Below are 17,286 nucleotides of genomic sequence, written 5' to 3' on the forward strand. Positions count from 1 at the left end.
TCTACGTCTTCCAATCCCGACCCAAAAAACTAACCAACTCCGTAAATATTTCCTTTCAGAATGCAAGAGGCTTACGTAGTTAGCTTCCTAACTTGTATTCTGATAGCCTTTCGTTTGCATCTCAGGTTATTGTGCTCACAGAAACCTGGTTAAAGCCGGAGATTCTGAGTTTTTCCAGCTGTTTTCACAGTATATCGGCAAGATCGCCCTATAAGACGCGGGGGTGGAGTTCTTATAGCGGTGAACTCCTCACTCACGTCAGAATTAATAACTTTCGAGGAAATCTCAAGTTATCTGAATGGCAGGACGCAATGATCCTCTATAAGAATAATTTATCTAATGTTCTAAGGGTTAAATCTGGCGTCCCACAAGGATGCCATTTGGGACATTTATTTTTTACTTTATTTATAAATGACCTGCCCAAAGTCTTGACTAACTCCAGAGTGCTTACGTACGCGGATGACGTCAAGCTTTCTGTGCAATATAATGACGTTGCCTGCCAATCGGATTTACAAACAGATCTTAATAATTTTCAATCTTGGTGCCGTTTAAACTTATTAAATGGCTCGGGTCGTTCCTAAGCTTGCTACTTACATGCTGAACTGCTGCTCTTTGGAAAGAATTAATTCTGTTGATGATTTGGGCGTCCGCTTGACCTCAAAACTTGATCATATTTCGCCTATGGTGAATAGAGCCAGGGGTGTGCTTGGATTTATTAAACGGTGGTCGAAGGAATTCAATAACCTCTATGTTACTTAATCCTTATATACTTCTCTAGTTCGTCCTATCTTTGAATATGTATGCTGCTTTTGGATCCCTCAGTACGGCGTCCACAGTAAGCGCATCGAGTCGGTTCAGAAGAACTTTTTACTTTTCGCTCTACGCGGTCTAAATTTGGATACAAACCAAAGATTACCTTCCTACTTTAGTAGACTCCTATTAATAAACTTGCCGTCCTTAGCCAATCGTAGAACGATGCTAGGGATAACCTTTATTTATAACCTTATCCGTGGTGATGTGGAAAGTGCTGACTTGTTGAGTCAGCTTAATTTCCATGTACCATGTAGAACTACTAGATCCTAAATCCCATTAGTGTTGCGCCACTGTAGAACCCCCTTTGAACTGCATGAACCTTTTAGAGTGTTATGTGCAAATTATAATGATTTGCACACACTAATCTCTAACGTAAATACCCTTCCCAAATTAAAATCTTTAATACTAACACACTTAGTAAACATACAAGCTAATAACCTTGCAGCACGCCGGTAGTCAACACCTATCCCAAACAGGCACGTACCTGGTGTCATAGGGGCCACTTGTTCTGACCTTAGTGCATCAACGTCCAACAAAAAAAAAAAGAGAATAAAACAATTGTAATCAAAGGTCTCGTGGTAGTGCCAATAGAGGCGGCAACTTCAACTGAGAACGCCAATACTACAAGAATAACAAAAACCACAATAATTATTAACAGAGCAATGTGAGAATACAAAAACTCACAGTAACCTTTGGGTGCCCAGGAATAGACCGTAAGGTCCACACTATTAATCTTAGTATGAATATATTCGCCGATTTTATTAATATAGAAAAGTATAAAAATTTAACTTTTCTAATAGATACTGCTGCAGGCATTTCAATTTTAAAAGAAAATTCCGATACGTTTCATAGCATATAATTTCGATCCAAGGCGTAGTCCAAGAAAAAATGCAATCCAAGGGGAGTTATTTCAGTCGAGATACAATCGGGAAAATACATAACAAATTCCTCACAAATTTCATTTAGTGGATTCAAATTTCGGAATTCCATATGGGGGATTATTGGGTATCGACTTTGTTCTGAGCAGACCGCTAGCGCCTAATCATGCGCGCATGGGTGTATGGCTGCACCTGCTGCGCTCATAGCTTTTCTCTTATTATCTATTTCTCTTCCTCTTCATTTTCAGTCGCCTTTTTTTTAAGCATCATATATGTTAAAGTCAAGCATTCGGTAGTTAGTTGCAGCTCCGACCAGAGAACAAACGAAAACGAAATACACAGCATATAATAACCTATTCGTGCGTTATAATTATTGCTCAAGGGTGGCAAATTGGTTGTCTTCCCCATAAACATTTTGGTGACCCCGACGTGATTCTTTGGCTCGGAGCCTGCAACCCGGTGTTCGCTGTTTAATATTGTTTAAACAAATCTCTTTGCTTCGCTGTCGCTTACTGGCATTCGGTCATAAGCACATAAGCAAACTCACATACATACTTACAAGCATAACTAGCTGAGTGTTGAAAAAAAGCTGTGTTGTGCCAAACATTATAAACAAAGGTGGCTCGCGTTTAAGATTTGTAAATAGCGCCTATATCATATGTACATACATGTTATACATAGCATAGACGCGCGTTCACAAGACAGACAATAACAACAACAACATTGTCGAGATTCCGTTGCATCTCGGTGACGCTGATTAACCTCTAAATTTGCGCGGTGAAAACTAAAACGGGTTCATACATACCGAAGCGGTCAGACATTTCCTTTTATTAATTCTTTTCGCTTGTGAAAATAAAAATGTCTAATACGGAAAACTCGGTTCAGCATCAAAATGAACGGCCAAGTAACGTGTACTTCTACCGAAGCAAAGCCCAATCCCTTTTGCGGCAATTGAGCTCGATGAATTATTATATAAACCCGGAGACTGTAGATCAGTTTGATGAAGCTGATTTACTGGCGCGACTGGAGGGATTAATTCCATAAACCTGGCCTTTGATTCCGCACAGACTTCGCTGGAAAAAATTGACTTTTCGGAGATAGCAAGCGACCATCGGATCGAATTCTCCACGGCGTTCATTGATGTGAAGGCGAAGATAAATCGAGGTTTAGCGGCGCTTCGAAAATCGCAATTGCAAATTCAACATCCATAGACATTAGTAATCATCCGGATCTTTCTTTCCGATCTAGGAGGCCTCGGTTGCCAATTTTGGAGATAGCTCGGTTTCATGGTTCCTATTCTGATTGGCCGGATTTTATTGCGATGTTCACCACGGTCATTGGAATTGAAGAAGAACTTAGTGATATTGAAAAATTACAATATCTAAGGTCAAGTTTAGGCGGCGTGGGTCTTGAGACCATATGTTCGCTTGAGCCCTCGAATGCCAATTATAAAAAGGCTTTGGATTTACTTACAAATATTTTCGATAATAAAGTTCTACATTTTCAGGCACACGTACAGGCAATATTTGGGTCAAAGGGTGTCGAGAAGGGATCAACAAAGGGTCTTCGAGAGTTAAGCGATTGCATGAATTCGCATCTGCTAGCAATCCGTACCCTGGCCAATACGCATCAAATCTTGGACGGATTGCTCATTCACATCGTAGCACGAAGCTCGATCAGAGGACGCGGGAAAAATGGGAAGAGGAGTTGTCCATTAACGATCTATCTACGTGGGATTCTATGGAGTCGGTTTTGCAGAGGAGGTGTAGGATGATGGAAAATTCGGATCAAGCCTTGGTAACGCAAACACCAAGCCGGCAGGTCGAAAAAGCCCTGCATAGGTATAGCTTCATTGCTTCAGTTGGTAGCTCAAATCTTCCGCTATGTACGTTTTGTGATGCAAGGGATCATTATTTGCCTTAACGCTCTCGATTTTTAAATTTTAAGTCCGCATGTTCGATTTAGACAAGCAAAGAAGTTGCACCTGTGCCTTAACTGTTTGCGCAAGGGGCATAGTTTGCAATGCAATGCAAGTCAACGCACTGCAAATATTGTCATTGTTGCATTGTAATCAGGACCCATCTGTACCATCCGCCGCCTCATCTCTATCATCCGATCCTCTTCTCAACTCTCAGCCATCAACATCTTCATCAGCATTAGCATCATTTTCGCGTTCATTGAACCCTCCACCAAAACCCACAAATATTCTGCCCATTGATTACGTGTTGCTTTCAACCGCTATTATATATTTTAGAAACAAGGTTGGAGAATTTATGCCTTGCCGAGCAATCTTAGACTCGACGTCTCAGCTAAACTTTATAACTTCTCGCCTAGCAAACCAACTAAATTTGAATTATCGAAAGTTGAATACGCTAGTCTCTGGGATTGGTGAATCCTCTTTGAATTCTGATAAGGCAGTCGACATTCTAGTTCAATTCGGGGATGCAAGCTATCATGCCTCATTCTCCGCGGTTGTAACGAATATTATCACTGATTATCAGCCTCTTCCAACGGGGAGAGTATGTTCATGCGCGCATGGGTGTATGGCTGCACCTGCTGCGCTCTTAGCTTTTCTCTTCCTATCTATTTCTCTCTCTCTTCTTCTTCTGTCGCCTTATCTTTATGCTAAGCTACATTTTAAGCATCATATATGTTAAAGTCAAGCATTCGGTAGTTAGTTGCAGCTCCGTCCAGAGAACAAACGAAAACGAAATGCACAGCACCTATTCGTGCATTATAATTATTGCTCAAGGGTGGCAAATTGGTTGTCTTCACCATAAACAGAATTCATGAAAAAATTTGATTGTCAATTGGATTTCAAACCAAAAGAATATTGGCTTACGATTAGACCCGCAAACCTAAAGTTTCCAATTTACGTTCCGATAACTTACAGTTCTGGTAATAGCTCAATAGTACTACCAAAGACATTACAGTCTATAAGATGCCTTGCAACCATACATATGTTTTGCAAAATGAGGCTAATTTTTTGATTTAAACCACAAAAGCGCTCTCCCTGCTCTCACAAAGATGAGAGCGTAAAAATATAAAATTATATTAAGTGTGTGATAATATTACAAAAAAGAAAGAAAGCTAACTTCGGCACGCCGAAGTTTATATACCCTTGCTGATAGAACTTCTATGACTAGGAATCCATTCAATATAAATTATATATATTTGTGTTAAAAAACAATGAAGTAATACCTACTTTCATTTCTTTCACCTATACATATTATATTTGCAGTTTTACATTCACAGATTGCATTTTTCCTCTACATTAAACGATCGTTTTTATGGCACCTATGTGATATAGTCGTCCGATTTTCATGAAATTTGACACGAAATGTAAGACCTATATAAAATGGCTACACCTCAAATCTGAAAACTGAAAGAGTTATAATTTTTAATTGTATTATTTCTCTTTCGTTCTAATGAGAGCTACAGATATAGTAGCCCGATTTTCATAAAATTTCACAAAAAAGTTGTAGAATAATATGAAATGGCTATATCTCGAATTTAATTAAATTCTGTTGAAATCTGAAAATGTTAAAAATTTTTTTGTAAACATTTTCCGATCATTCCTATAGCAGCTATATGATATAGTCGTCCGATTTGGCCCGTTCCGATATATATTCGAGTGAGATTATATATAAGAATAACTACAAAGTTTCATTCAGATAGCTTTAAAACTGAGAGACTAGTTCGCGTAGAAAGACGACGGACAGAAGGACAGACGGACATGGCTAGATCAACTCGGCTGATCCTGATCAAGAATATATGTACCTTATATGGTCGGAGCTCGTCTGATTCTGATCAAGAATATATTTACTTTAAATGGTAGGAGGTGCCTCCTTCACTGCGTTGCAAACTTCTGACTGAAATTATAATACCTGGCAAGGGTATAATAATAAAGAAATAGAGTTCATAATAAATATTGCCGCGTTTTGCTTATTTTCAGAAAATTTTTTAACTAAATTTTATTTTCATTTTAAATGTATACACAGAATATATAAACATGTATGAATATTATATAAGTTAAAGATTATTGGTTATTTTTTCATTTGAAAATAATCTTTATTATTTTGAGTTGGATTAAGAATTGAATTTGCTTAAGCTTAACAATCGTTTATATAGGCTGCTTGTTGCTCCATCGCTGTCACCGTCTCTACCGCCGTCATGACGATTTGTAACTATTGGCCGCTTCTAATTACCATTGGTCAATGCATTGATTTCCACATTGGCAGATGCCCCAGATATGGTAAGCCACGTCCGCTGAGCTTGCATCTTTTGGGTAGCGATCGTGGGAACACTAATCCGGAAGTTTCCTGAGTTGGTAGTAAATTGAACTTCTGGTTTCTTCACCCGGTTGCGCCATATGTGCTGAGCTTGAATCTTCTTTGTCAATGATTTAAGAACCTAGGTTGTTTAATTAATTGTTTAATTTTTAATAAACTAATTAAAAAATTCATGGCGCCCCCGGGTGGACAAAAAGAAAATTGGCAACATAATTAAAAATAAATAATAGTGACGGTGACACAGTATACATATATATATATATATACATACCCTGCAGTACCTGTCATCAGTAATTCATCAACGTTTCATCAACAGCGGAGGGGGTGCTGTTGATGATTCATCGATGACAGCCCATACAAACTGTTGATGAATTTAACATGGGCATGTCCTAGGCTGTCATCAATAGAAATTCATCAACAATAAATCGATGATTCATCATCAATTCATCGATGTTTCATCATCAATACATCGATGTATTGTTGATGACACATCGATGTAACATCGATGATACATCGATGAAACATCGATGATACATCGATGAAACATCGATGATACATCGATGAAACATCGATGTGTCATCAACAATTCATCGATGTTTCATCAACAATTCATCGATGTTTCATCAACAATTCATCGATGTGTCATCAATAATAAATTAATAAAAAAACATAAATAAGGTATTTCATATTTCAATTCATTCACTTTTATTATATCCTCTTAAAACCTAACATAATAAAATTAAAATTATACATAAAATAATACAAATAATCAAAATCAAAATATTTCTTATAATAATACAAAATAAATTTTAAAAAATAATAATACAATAATAATAATTATAATAATTAACATTAAAAATTAAATATTAATGCTGTTTTGAGGAGGGCATTAATTTATGCCACCTATTAAGCGAATTGATTTAGCGAGGGGTTTGTTTTGTGTTGGCGTAAAATTAGTTATGTTTTAATTTGTGTGTGCTTGTGTGTGGTTTGGTTACAAAGTTTGTGTGTTTTTAGTTTCAACGTAAGTAAGCGAATGAATCGAGACAATAGATAAGCCAAACAGAAGAGCTGCGGCGGAAGAGCTTTCATGCCGGCTTATGAGGTGGAAATAACACATTACAAATAATGATTTAAAACATTTAATATTAAATCTGCTGCTTCTGCTCCCGACATGCTCCCCCCGCTGGATGCGGCACGCTGCCAGATGAGGTGGTTTCCAGGGGTAGAACAGCTATCTTGCCAACAGCCCTTTTTATTAGGCCAGTGGCTGTCCGAATGACAGCGACACGGGCCACACCGTCAGCTCCATGGATAATGCTCTCCACTCTGCCAAGACGCCATTGAAGCGGAGGGATGTTGTCCTCCTTGAGCACCACAATGCTATGCGGTAGGATGTTGGGCCTTGATGCACGCCATTTCCCACGTTCTTGTAAAAGCGAGAGGTAGCTGGTACTCCACTTCCGCCAGATGATTTGCTGAATTTGGCAAACTCGTTGCCAGCGGCTCAGCCGATCGATGCTGAGGTGCGTGATGTCGGGCTCCTCGATTGTGGCGAAAGAAGACCCAATCAAAAAGTGACCAGGTGTAAGGACATCCAAATCGTTAGGGTTTTCTGAAATTGGACAGAGCGGTCGAGAGTTAAGCATCGCTGAAATTTCATAAACTAAAGTGCGAAGCTCATTGAATGAGAGAATAGTGTTGCCAACGACCCGATGAAAATGATATTTTGCAGATTTGACGGCAGCCTCCCATAGGCCGCCGAAATGAGGCGAACGAGGGGGAATAAATTGCCATTTGATCCCGATGGAAACGAAGGCCTGCTGAAGATCGCTGTTTTGAGGGTCGGCGAGAAACAGTTGCCTCAGTTCCAGCAGCTCGTTTTTGGCTCCAACGAAGTTTGTAGCGTTATCGGACCATATTGTGCCAGGCTTGCCCCTTAGGCTTATGAAGCGCTTGAGGGCAGCGATGAATGAAGCCGCAGACAAATCCTCCACCAGCTCCAAATGGCAGGCTTTAGTGGCGAAGCAAACAAATATTGCGATATAGCATTTGACGGGTGGCCGGTTTCTGACTTCAGACTTGGAGTAGAAAGGACCACAGAAATCGATTCCCACTGTGACAAATGGTCGACTTGGCTGCACGCGGTTGGATGGCAAGGGGGCCATGATGTGCTCAGCTAATTTGGGCTTTAATCGAAAGCAGCGAATGCATTTGTTGATAGTGGCGGCGACTATTTTTCGACCACCAATTGGCCAAAACCTTTGCCGTAAGGCCGCCAATAAGCTCTGCGGGCCTGAGTGAAGAAATTTCAAATGATAGTGAGCTATGATTGCTGACGTGACTGGATGATCCTTGGGAAGCAAAATTGGGTGTTTTGCATCATAATCCAATAATGAATTCTGCAGCCGACCGCCAACTCGAATAAGTCCCGATTCATCGCAGATTGGATGCAGCGAGTACAGCTTGCTTTTTGAGGAAATCTGCCTTTCGGATTGCAGGGCCTTATACTCCTCAGCAAAGTTGATGAGCTGGATTCCCTTGATGAGCAGATGCGTGCCTCCCTTGATGTCGTCTACTGTAAGAGGTCCTCGCCGTCGTGGCTCATCCTTGGCTTTTAGCATTAGGAACCGATGTATGTAGCCAAAGACTCGCTGCAGCTTTCCAAAACAATTTTGAAACTTGCAGCCATACGAAATATCCTGGCTTTGCGTCAGCACCAGCGCGAGGCGGCGGCGTTCAGGCACATCTACTAGAGTAGGCGTATGAGGCGGCCAGCAAGCTTCGTCTGTCCGCAGGAATGGTGGGCCCTCACGCCACAGCGTCGAATCCAAAAGTTCGAGCGGAGTACATCCTCTGGATAATATGTCAGCCGGGTTGTAGTGGGTCGATATATGATGCCAAGCCATATCCTTGGTCCTTTCTTGAATCTGCGCGATTCTGTTGGAGACAAAAATGTTAAAGTCTGATGGGGCCTGGCGAATCCAAGAGAGCACAATTGTTGAGTCAGACCAACAATGATATGTGCAAGGCTGAGAAATGGCATTAGCGATGTTGTGGATGAGTTCGGATAGCAATAGAGCTGCGCATAATTCAAGTTTGGGTATGGTTATTGTTTTAAGCGGCGAGACTCTAGACTTGGAGCAAAGCAAATGTGATGAGTAGGTGCCCCCTGCTTCGGAGCGCACATAAATACAGGCACCATATGCCGCCAAGCTTGCATCACAGAATCCATGAATTTCCAAAGATGAGTCAGATTGCATGATGAAGCGAGAAAATTTTAAATGGCTGACTGCCGAGATTTGCGCGGAGTATTCCAACCATAAGGAATGCAAAGATTGTGGCAAAGTCTCATCCCAGTCGAGCTTATCTTTCCACAGGATTTGCAGGAATATTTTGAGCCTGGTTATAATGGGCGCTATATGACCTAGGGGATCGTAGAATTTGGCTACGGCTGATAAAATAGACCGCTTGGTAGCTGGCTTGTCTGCTACATTTCCATAGAATCCAAAAAGCAAATTATCGGAACTTGTATCCCAGTATAGGCCAAGTGTTTTGGCGACGTCAGTCCCATCACTGAATTTGAGCATTTTCTCGCGATCAGCCTCAAGTTCTCCTTCAAGCGCTGCCGGCTCATTGGAGCACCATTTACGAATTGGAAATAGGCCTTTTGCAAGTAACGATTTAACCTGCTGCCGGATATAAACGACCTCTTCGATCGAGTCGCCTCCAGAAATAAGGTCGTCAACATAAAAGTCCCTACGCACGATCTTGGCTGCCACAGGAAAATCCTTCTCCTCATCATAGGAGAGCTGCTGCATAGCACGAATTGCTAGGAATGCAGCAGGCTTAGTGCCATAAGTGACGGTGTCCAGGGTGTATATTTTAATTTCTTCGCTTGGACTATCACGCCAGAGGATGCATTGGAGCAGATTATCAGGTTCGGTGACACGCACACAGCGATACATTTTGCAGATGTCGCCGCATAGTGCCACTTTAAAGAATCTGAACCGAACCAAAGTGCTGAAGATTTTAGGCTGAATGGAGGGACCAGCAAAGAGCAACTCGTTTAAAGAGTATCCAGAAGAAGACTTGGCAGAACCATCGAAGACTACCCTGAGTTTGGTAGTCGAGCTGTCCAATTTGTGAACGCAGTGGTGGGGCAAATAATATTGCGGCAAAGCTGACTGCTTGCAAGAGAGCGACATATGGCCTAAATCGATATACTCCTTTATAAAGGCAATATATTGAGCCTTGAGATTAGGATTTCTAGCTAATTTGGATTCCAATGATTTGAATCGCTGCGAAGCACGATGGTATGAATCTCCTAGCATATCTAGACTAGTCTTTGCGGGCAATCGAACTGAATATTGGCCTGACTCAAGCCGAGAATAAGATTGAGCAAATAAATTCTCGCACAAGGCATCCTCATCAGTTGGAGCAGATGACGATCCACAATAGCTGTCAATTTCCCAAAACCGTTTGACAAGGTCCGGCAACGATTCAGGTTCCAATTGTACATCGTGCTCAACTGACAATGCGGGAAGAGAAGAGTGTTTATGGGCCGGCGAAGATATGCCACCGGATACTACCCAACCCAATCTAGTTTTTTGCAAGGAGGGAAGGTGATCGGCCAGCCGTATCTGCCCAACGCAAAGCAGGTCGAAGAAGATTCCAGCTCCTATAAGAATGTCAATCCTTTGACTTTTATGAAAGAGCGGATCGGCGAGGAATAAATTGCTGGGGATGTTCCATTCTGAAGAGTTTAGGTCGAAATGCGGCTGATAATTTGTGATGGTGCTAGTCATTATTGCAGCGAATGATGTTCGGTAACCTTTGTTGCGAGATTGTACAATAATATCTACCGCCTTATCAGCCATGAGTGAAGACTCTCCTATACCTGAGATGCATGTATTTGAGCGACGAGTTGACAGTTGCAATTGATGAGCGAGTCGAGAAGTAATGAAATTAATTTGCGATGCAGAGTCGAGCAAGGCTCTGCAGGGCACCATTATGCCGGAACGATTTCGGACATATATGATGGCAGTGGCAAGAAGCACATAATCAGATTGATGATCTACCGAGGCTTTAGGTGGGGGTGAATTTGGCGAAGCAGAAATGAGCGAGGCACTATTTTGAGGAGCAGAAGTGGATGTGGGCTGCGAGGGTGATGAAGCATGATTTGACTCCAAATGTAGCAATGTATGATGCTTAGAGCGACAATGCCTGCAGTTCCCAGCTTTGCACTGCTGCAGGCTGTGGCCTTTACGCAGGCAATTTAGGCAAAGATGTAGCCTTTTTGCTTCTTTGTAGCGTAATGTGGGACTCAAGGCAATAAATTGTGGACATTTCGAAATAAAGTGATCCTTAGAATCACACAAAATACATAATGAGGTGTAGGATGATGCGGTGCAAGCGTTTTGGACATTTTTATTTATAGTTTTTCCCACCTGGTTGCTAGGTGTGTGGGTTACCATAGCATTTTCAATGTTTTCCATCATCCGACATCTCTTCTCCAAAAAGGCAGCCATATCCGTCCATTTTAGCAGCTTATTGGTAGGCAATCCCTCTTCCCACTTCTCCTGGGTATGCTGATCCAGTTTGGAGGACACCAGGGATATGAGCATTCCATCCGCAATCTCCTGGGTGGTTGCCATTGTGTTAAGGGCTCGCAGATGAGAGTTGATGCCGTCGCTCAATTGCCGCAAACTCCTTGCCGACCCTTTCACCACACTAGAAAGCCTGAAAATAGATCGTATGTGCCCCTGAAAATGCAAAAGTTTGTTATCAAACCTAGCAGTCAATAGGTCGTCTGCCTTCTCATAATTGGCCTCTGTTGGCTCCAGCGAGCGAATTGTGTCTAACGCGGGGCCATCCAAACAGGAGCGTAGATGCTGGAATTTTTCCAAATTGGTCAGGTCCTCGTTGTTGCCGATGACTGTAGTGTACATAGCGTAGAAATCTGGCCAGTCCATATAAGCGCCTCCAAATCGTGGCAGCTTAAACTCAGGCAGCCTAGTGGCTCGGACACCAGCCCTGGAGGTTGAAGCCTGCTCGATGTTGAAATTTGGGAGTGCAGTCGAATTTATCACTGACACTCGGCGGAGTTTTGCTAGTTCGCGAGATATTTTGGATTTCACCGCACAATAAATGTTTAGAAATTTTGCACGCACATCACTAGCCAGCTCTAGTAGATTGAGCCTTTCGACAGCTGTTTGAGACTTATCAAAATTATCTTGCATTTTTTCAATAAGCTCAAGCCTGACTTGAAGGTCGGCCTCATCAAAATGAGACGCCTCTTCTGAACCGAAAAAGTCATTTAAAGCCACTAGCTGTCGAAAAACCGAGTCCGCTTTGGCTTTATAAAAGTCAAAATCACTATTGGCCCCGGATGGGCACGCAGTAACCGAATCATTCTCTGCCATTTTATTTTCAAAAAGAGTATTCAAATGTCACCTTGGGTTTGCGACCGATGCAGCTGTACCAAACGCAGAGAATAGAGAACGAAAGAATAGCGGAGCCAAGCTTGGCGTTCACTGACCGCGAGCTAACGGTTCTATCGGACCACCAAAACCAACAGCACAAACACAATTTGCACGAAAAGTATATAAAAGGGCTGCAACTATATGCTAGTGCACAAATATATAAAGAGATGCTATGTACTCGAATGTACCGATAAAGTTCAATAGCGATGCAACGATATGCAATTGTATTGTGTGAGCATACGAACTATATATAAGCACTTTTCACCTTTTATTTTAACGAAAACGATTTTTTACGCGATCACGTCGGGGTCACCAAATGTTTTGAGGAGGGCATTAATTTATGCCACCTATTAAGCGAATTGATTTAGCGAGGGGTTTGTTTTGTGTTGGCGTAAAATTAGTTATGTTTTAATTTGTGTGTGCTTGTGTGTGGTTTGGTTACAAAGTTTGTGTGTTTTTAGTTTCAACGTAAGTGAGCGAATGAATCGAGACAATAGATAAGCCAAACAGAAGAGCTGCGGCGGAAGAGCTTTCATGCCGGCTTATGAGGTGGAAATAACACATTACAAATAATGATTTAAAATATTTAATATTAAATCTGCTGCTTCTGCTCCCGACAAATGCATTGAAAAACGCTTGGACCACATTCTAACACGTCTTCATCCCTTTTCCTTTTTTTATGTTGCGCCTCCAAATTTTTTGCGCAAGGAAGGCTTTTAGTTAAACGGTTGGCAAGTGGCTCCGTTGCATCAACTTGACTTATTGCATCTGAAAAGGAAAATTTGAAAAATAAATTGATATCAAAATCTAAAAAAAAAATACATAATTACCTAAGAGTGCAGAGTAGAACTTCTTATGGTCTCGAAGCCTTTTCTTACACTTCGCACCATCGATGTATCACAATAGCTGCATGCAGACACGAAGTGGGAGGACGGGAAGATGTACTCAAAATAGAAGACAGAATTGATACGAAAGTAAACTTTTTTTAATCTTTACATAAAAACTCACCTGATATATAATTTCAATTATTGAAAACTAAACAGAATATTTATATACATATGTATGTAAAATTTTTTTTTAATTTGGCCTGCGCAGTGCGCACACTTCTCACTTAGTTCACTGTTTAACTGCAAGTGAAAACACGAATAAGCAATAGAAAAAAAAGGACTGTGCCTCCAACAACAAAACGAACCACGATCCGGAAAAACGGATCCTCAAGTCCGTTTTTTTTCTCTTATTGTTCGTTTCGTTTCACAAAGTCCCGTTTGGCTATCTTGTGTCCGAGTGTTTTGCTTCCTTGTAAACAGGGTATAAAGGATATATCCGACGAGGCAACAAGTTACTTAAAATGTTATTGCAGCTCAAACAATTTTGTTCTATTTGCAATTATTTTTTCATTCGCGTTTTATATTTAAAGAATATTTATTCCTAATACCATCATTATAATTGTTAATGATAATATATTATACACATAAAAATGCTAAATTTCTAGGGTGCGAAACAGTTGGTTCGATTTTAATTGTTAACTTATTTGCTTTTGGCTCATCTCACTCGTTTGAAGAGTGAGTGAGGCAGTGAGATAGGCAATCACCATGGCAGCATTAGAGCGTAGGCTCCGTACAAGTCGCAGTCGGCAGAGCGTCGACTTTATAGAAGTCGCAGCCGGCAGAGCGTCGACTCGGTAGAAGTCGCAGTCGGCGCGTTGATGACGGGTTGATGACAGTGGCTATTGATGACACGCGGTACTGCAGGGAAGCTTGCGCACCAATACATAAAGCCTTATATACTAGCAGCTGCAGCGGTGAACTTTTTCGTTTTCGCTTTCGCTTGTGTGCCGGTGCAGTCGTTGTTGTTGTTGGGCTCTCTTAGTTTGGCGCGCTTAGATTAGCGGACCGCCAAGTGACGCGCTACCCTGCTTTGGTCGGGTATACTCTTTTTCGGTCATTTGATTGGCGGACCGCCAAGTGACGCGCTACCCTGTTTTTGTCGGGTATACACTTTTCGGCGTCACTTGCACCCACTATTAATATTGATACTGCGTGACTCGTTTCAATTAAATAAATTATTGTAATCAGAAAAAATATTTAATAGACTTTTCGAACAAAATAAAAATATTAATTTGTAATATTAATTAATTAATTATTAATATTAAATATTTATTAAATTAAAAAGAATATTTATATACATATATATTTTTATTATTTTTAATTGAGTGTTTATTTGATATTATTTGATATTATTAATATTAGACTCGAAAGCTATAATTAATACTTTCGTCGTCTTCCTGATTTAAACAATAATTTTCGGCCATTATTATCATTCTTGGGAAAATTAACTTAATTAATTCGTAAAAATGAGCCAGAAGTAGAAGAAGAATTGAAATGTCGACTCGAAAACTTAAATGCTTCAATTAACAAGGCAAATCAAATACAAGAACAGATAGAACAAATAGATAGTGGCGATGAATATGGCGACGAGTTGGAAGAACTTAGCATCGTGACCAAGGCAAAATTGATGTCATTATTATCTGCCATTAGGACAGCAGCCAGCAGCGAAACTCCGGGATCAGCTGCTGTAGCATCAACTCGTGCGCGACTTCCGAATTTGGCATTGCCAAAATGTAGTGGAAATTATTCGGAATTTAAAAATGTTATTAGCCTCTTCGAAACTTTGGTTCATAAAGATGCCAGCATTCCAGTTATCGAAAAACTTAACCATTTAATTTCATGTCTCTCTGGTGAAGCTTTAGGAACAATTAAAGCTTACCAAGTCACCGAGAGTAATTACGAAAAGGCGATGGCCAGTTTGAAAAAGGTTTACGATAACGAATGCCTCATCTTTATGAATAATATTTCAACATTGTTTAGTCTTCAAAAATATCGCATCAATCCGCATCCTCCTTGAGAAATCTTATTGACACTGTTTCGTCGATTTACGGTTCTCTGCTATCGATAGGAGATGATACAAAAATTTCGAACGCAATGTTGATATATTTGGTATTAAATAGAGTCGACCCAGTGACCAAACAAAAATGGGAGGAACAGCTCGATTATGAGACATTGCCACTTTGGTCCGATTGTGAGAAAATGTTAAATCGCCGATACCAGCATTTATCGGCTGAAGAATCGACAAAACCAAAGCTGGAAAAATTACCGTCAAGCAAACCACATAATCGAAGCTGATTTTCGTGTTCCTCCTCCAACAGCAAGCCTCAGCAAACTTGTAGCTATTGCAATGCAGAAGATCATTCATTACAGAATTGCAGCCCGTTTGGGCGTCTCTCTGTAATGCAAAGGTTCGAGTTTGTTAAGTCAGCCTCCTTATGCATCAATTGTCTGCGAAAAGGCCATACTGTGTCAAAATGCAAAGGAAAAAAGTGTAGAGCTTGTGACCGCTCACATCACATTCTGCTCCACAGATACACAGTGCCTGATAAAAGTTTAGCGTTGCCACCCCTTCAAGAGAATATTTCTCCTCCCTTTAACCAAGAGCAGCCTTCCACGTCACATGTTATGCATGCTACGACATTGGACAGGGTGATCTTGGCTACGTCAATCGTAAGCGTGCGCACCAAAAGCGGCGAATACGTTTTAGCCCGAGCACTTCTGGACTCTGGGTCTCAAACGAATTTCATAACAGAAAAATTAGCGAACCGCTTACAGATTCGTACAGAGGAGTCGTGTATCAATTTACTTGGTATTGGCGAATCCAATTCTCAAGTCAAGAAAAAGGTACACACCGTGGTGAAGTCACGAATCAATGGGAGTGAGTTCTCGTTCGATTTCTGGATCTTGAAATCGATCACCTGTTATCATCCCGATCAATCGGTGAACGTCAGCGATTGGAAGATCCCAAAGAACCTCCCATTAGCAGACCCCTACTTTTACAAGTCTCAAAAAATTGATATGCTAATCGGAGCCGAATCATTTTTCGAATTGCTAGCTGTTGGTCAAATTAAACAAGGTCCTGACTATCCAACTCTTCAAAAGACCCTTCTGGTTGGGTTGTCTCGGGGAGATATAAATCTGCAGTCCCGAAGCAAGTTGTGAATAGTTTCAGTTGTAGTGAAGAATCGTTAGTGTCGATGGACCCACGCTACAGAAATATTGGTCACTGGAGGAAATGCCAAATCCAAAGAAAATTCTGTCGCCTGAGCACAAATTATGTGAAGAGTACTACAGGAAGACTACTCAGGTATTGCCATCAGGTCGGTTTGAAGTAATGCTGCCGTTTAAATCTGACCCTAAGGGGTTAGGCAATTCTTTTGATGTTGCAAAACGGCGGTTTTTGTCTCTTGAGAGAAGGTTGTCTCGAGATCCTGACTTAAAGACCATGTACTTGGAATATATGGAAGAATATCTCGCCTTAGGTCATATGTCGCCTACAGACAACAAAATTCCTTCCACTCCACATTATGTCATTCCCCATCAATGTGTGTTGAGGCCCCAGAGTACGTCAACAAAGTTGCGCGTTGTTTTCGGTGCATCGTGCAAAACATCGACTCAGGTGGCCTTAAATTACATCTTGATGGTGGGACCGACAATCCAAGAAGAGTTGTACTCCACTCTACTCCGCTTCCGGCTGCACAGGTATGCCCAGACTGCCGATGTAAAAAAGATGTATCGCCAAGTGATGGTTAACGAAGCGGATAGGTAGTTTCAACTCATAGTGTGGAGAAGAGACCCCTCTGAATCCTTGAGATTATACAAGCTCAACACCGTTACATATGGTACTGGACCTGCCCCTTTTCTTGCTTTTCGGTGTTTAAAAGGTTGACTGCCGACATAATTGGATCCGATTTTTACGTCGATGACATGC

General features: G+C 41.1%; 2 protein-coding genes across 8 annotated transcripts in view; one reads left to right on the plus strand and one right to left on the minus strand.

Annotated features, from left to right (window-relative positions):
* The window catches only part of LOC147644590 (uncharacterized), a 223,398-nt gene that overhangs the window by 129,926 nt on the left and 76,186 nt on the right, over positions 1 to 17,286 (plus strand). The window lies entirely within an intron of this gene.
* LOC110185373 (uncharacterized) lies at positions 7,105 to 12,908 on the minus strand. 2 transcript variants are annotated; one of them, XM_020954155.2, is made up of 2 exons: positions 11,434 to 11,581; positions 7,105 to 8,923 (listed from the first exon to the last, which is right to left on the minus strand). In XM_020954155.2, the coding sequence occupies exon 2, from the start codon at positions 8,890 to 8,892 to the stop codon at positions 7,132 to 7,134; it is 1,761 nt and encodes a 586-aa protein (XP_020809814.2). In that variant the 5' UTR covers positions 8,893 to 8,923; positions 11,434 to 11,581; the 3' UTR covers positions 7,105 to 7,131. The 2 variants fall into 2 exon arrangements, with proteins under 2 accessions (XP_020809814.2, XP_020809815.2); XM_020954156.2 differs by having other exon boundaries at positions 7,402 to 7,598; positions 11,434 to 12,908.

The sequence above is a fragment of the Drosophila serrata genome, unplaced genomic scaffold (genome assembly GCF_035046125.1).
Source record: "Drosophila serrata isolate PLE 108 unplaced genomic scaffold, ASM3504612v1 contig_142, whole genome shotgun sequence".
NCBI lineage: Eukaryota > Metazoa > Arthropoda > Insecta > Diptera > Drosophilidae > Drosophila > Drosophila serrata.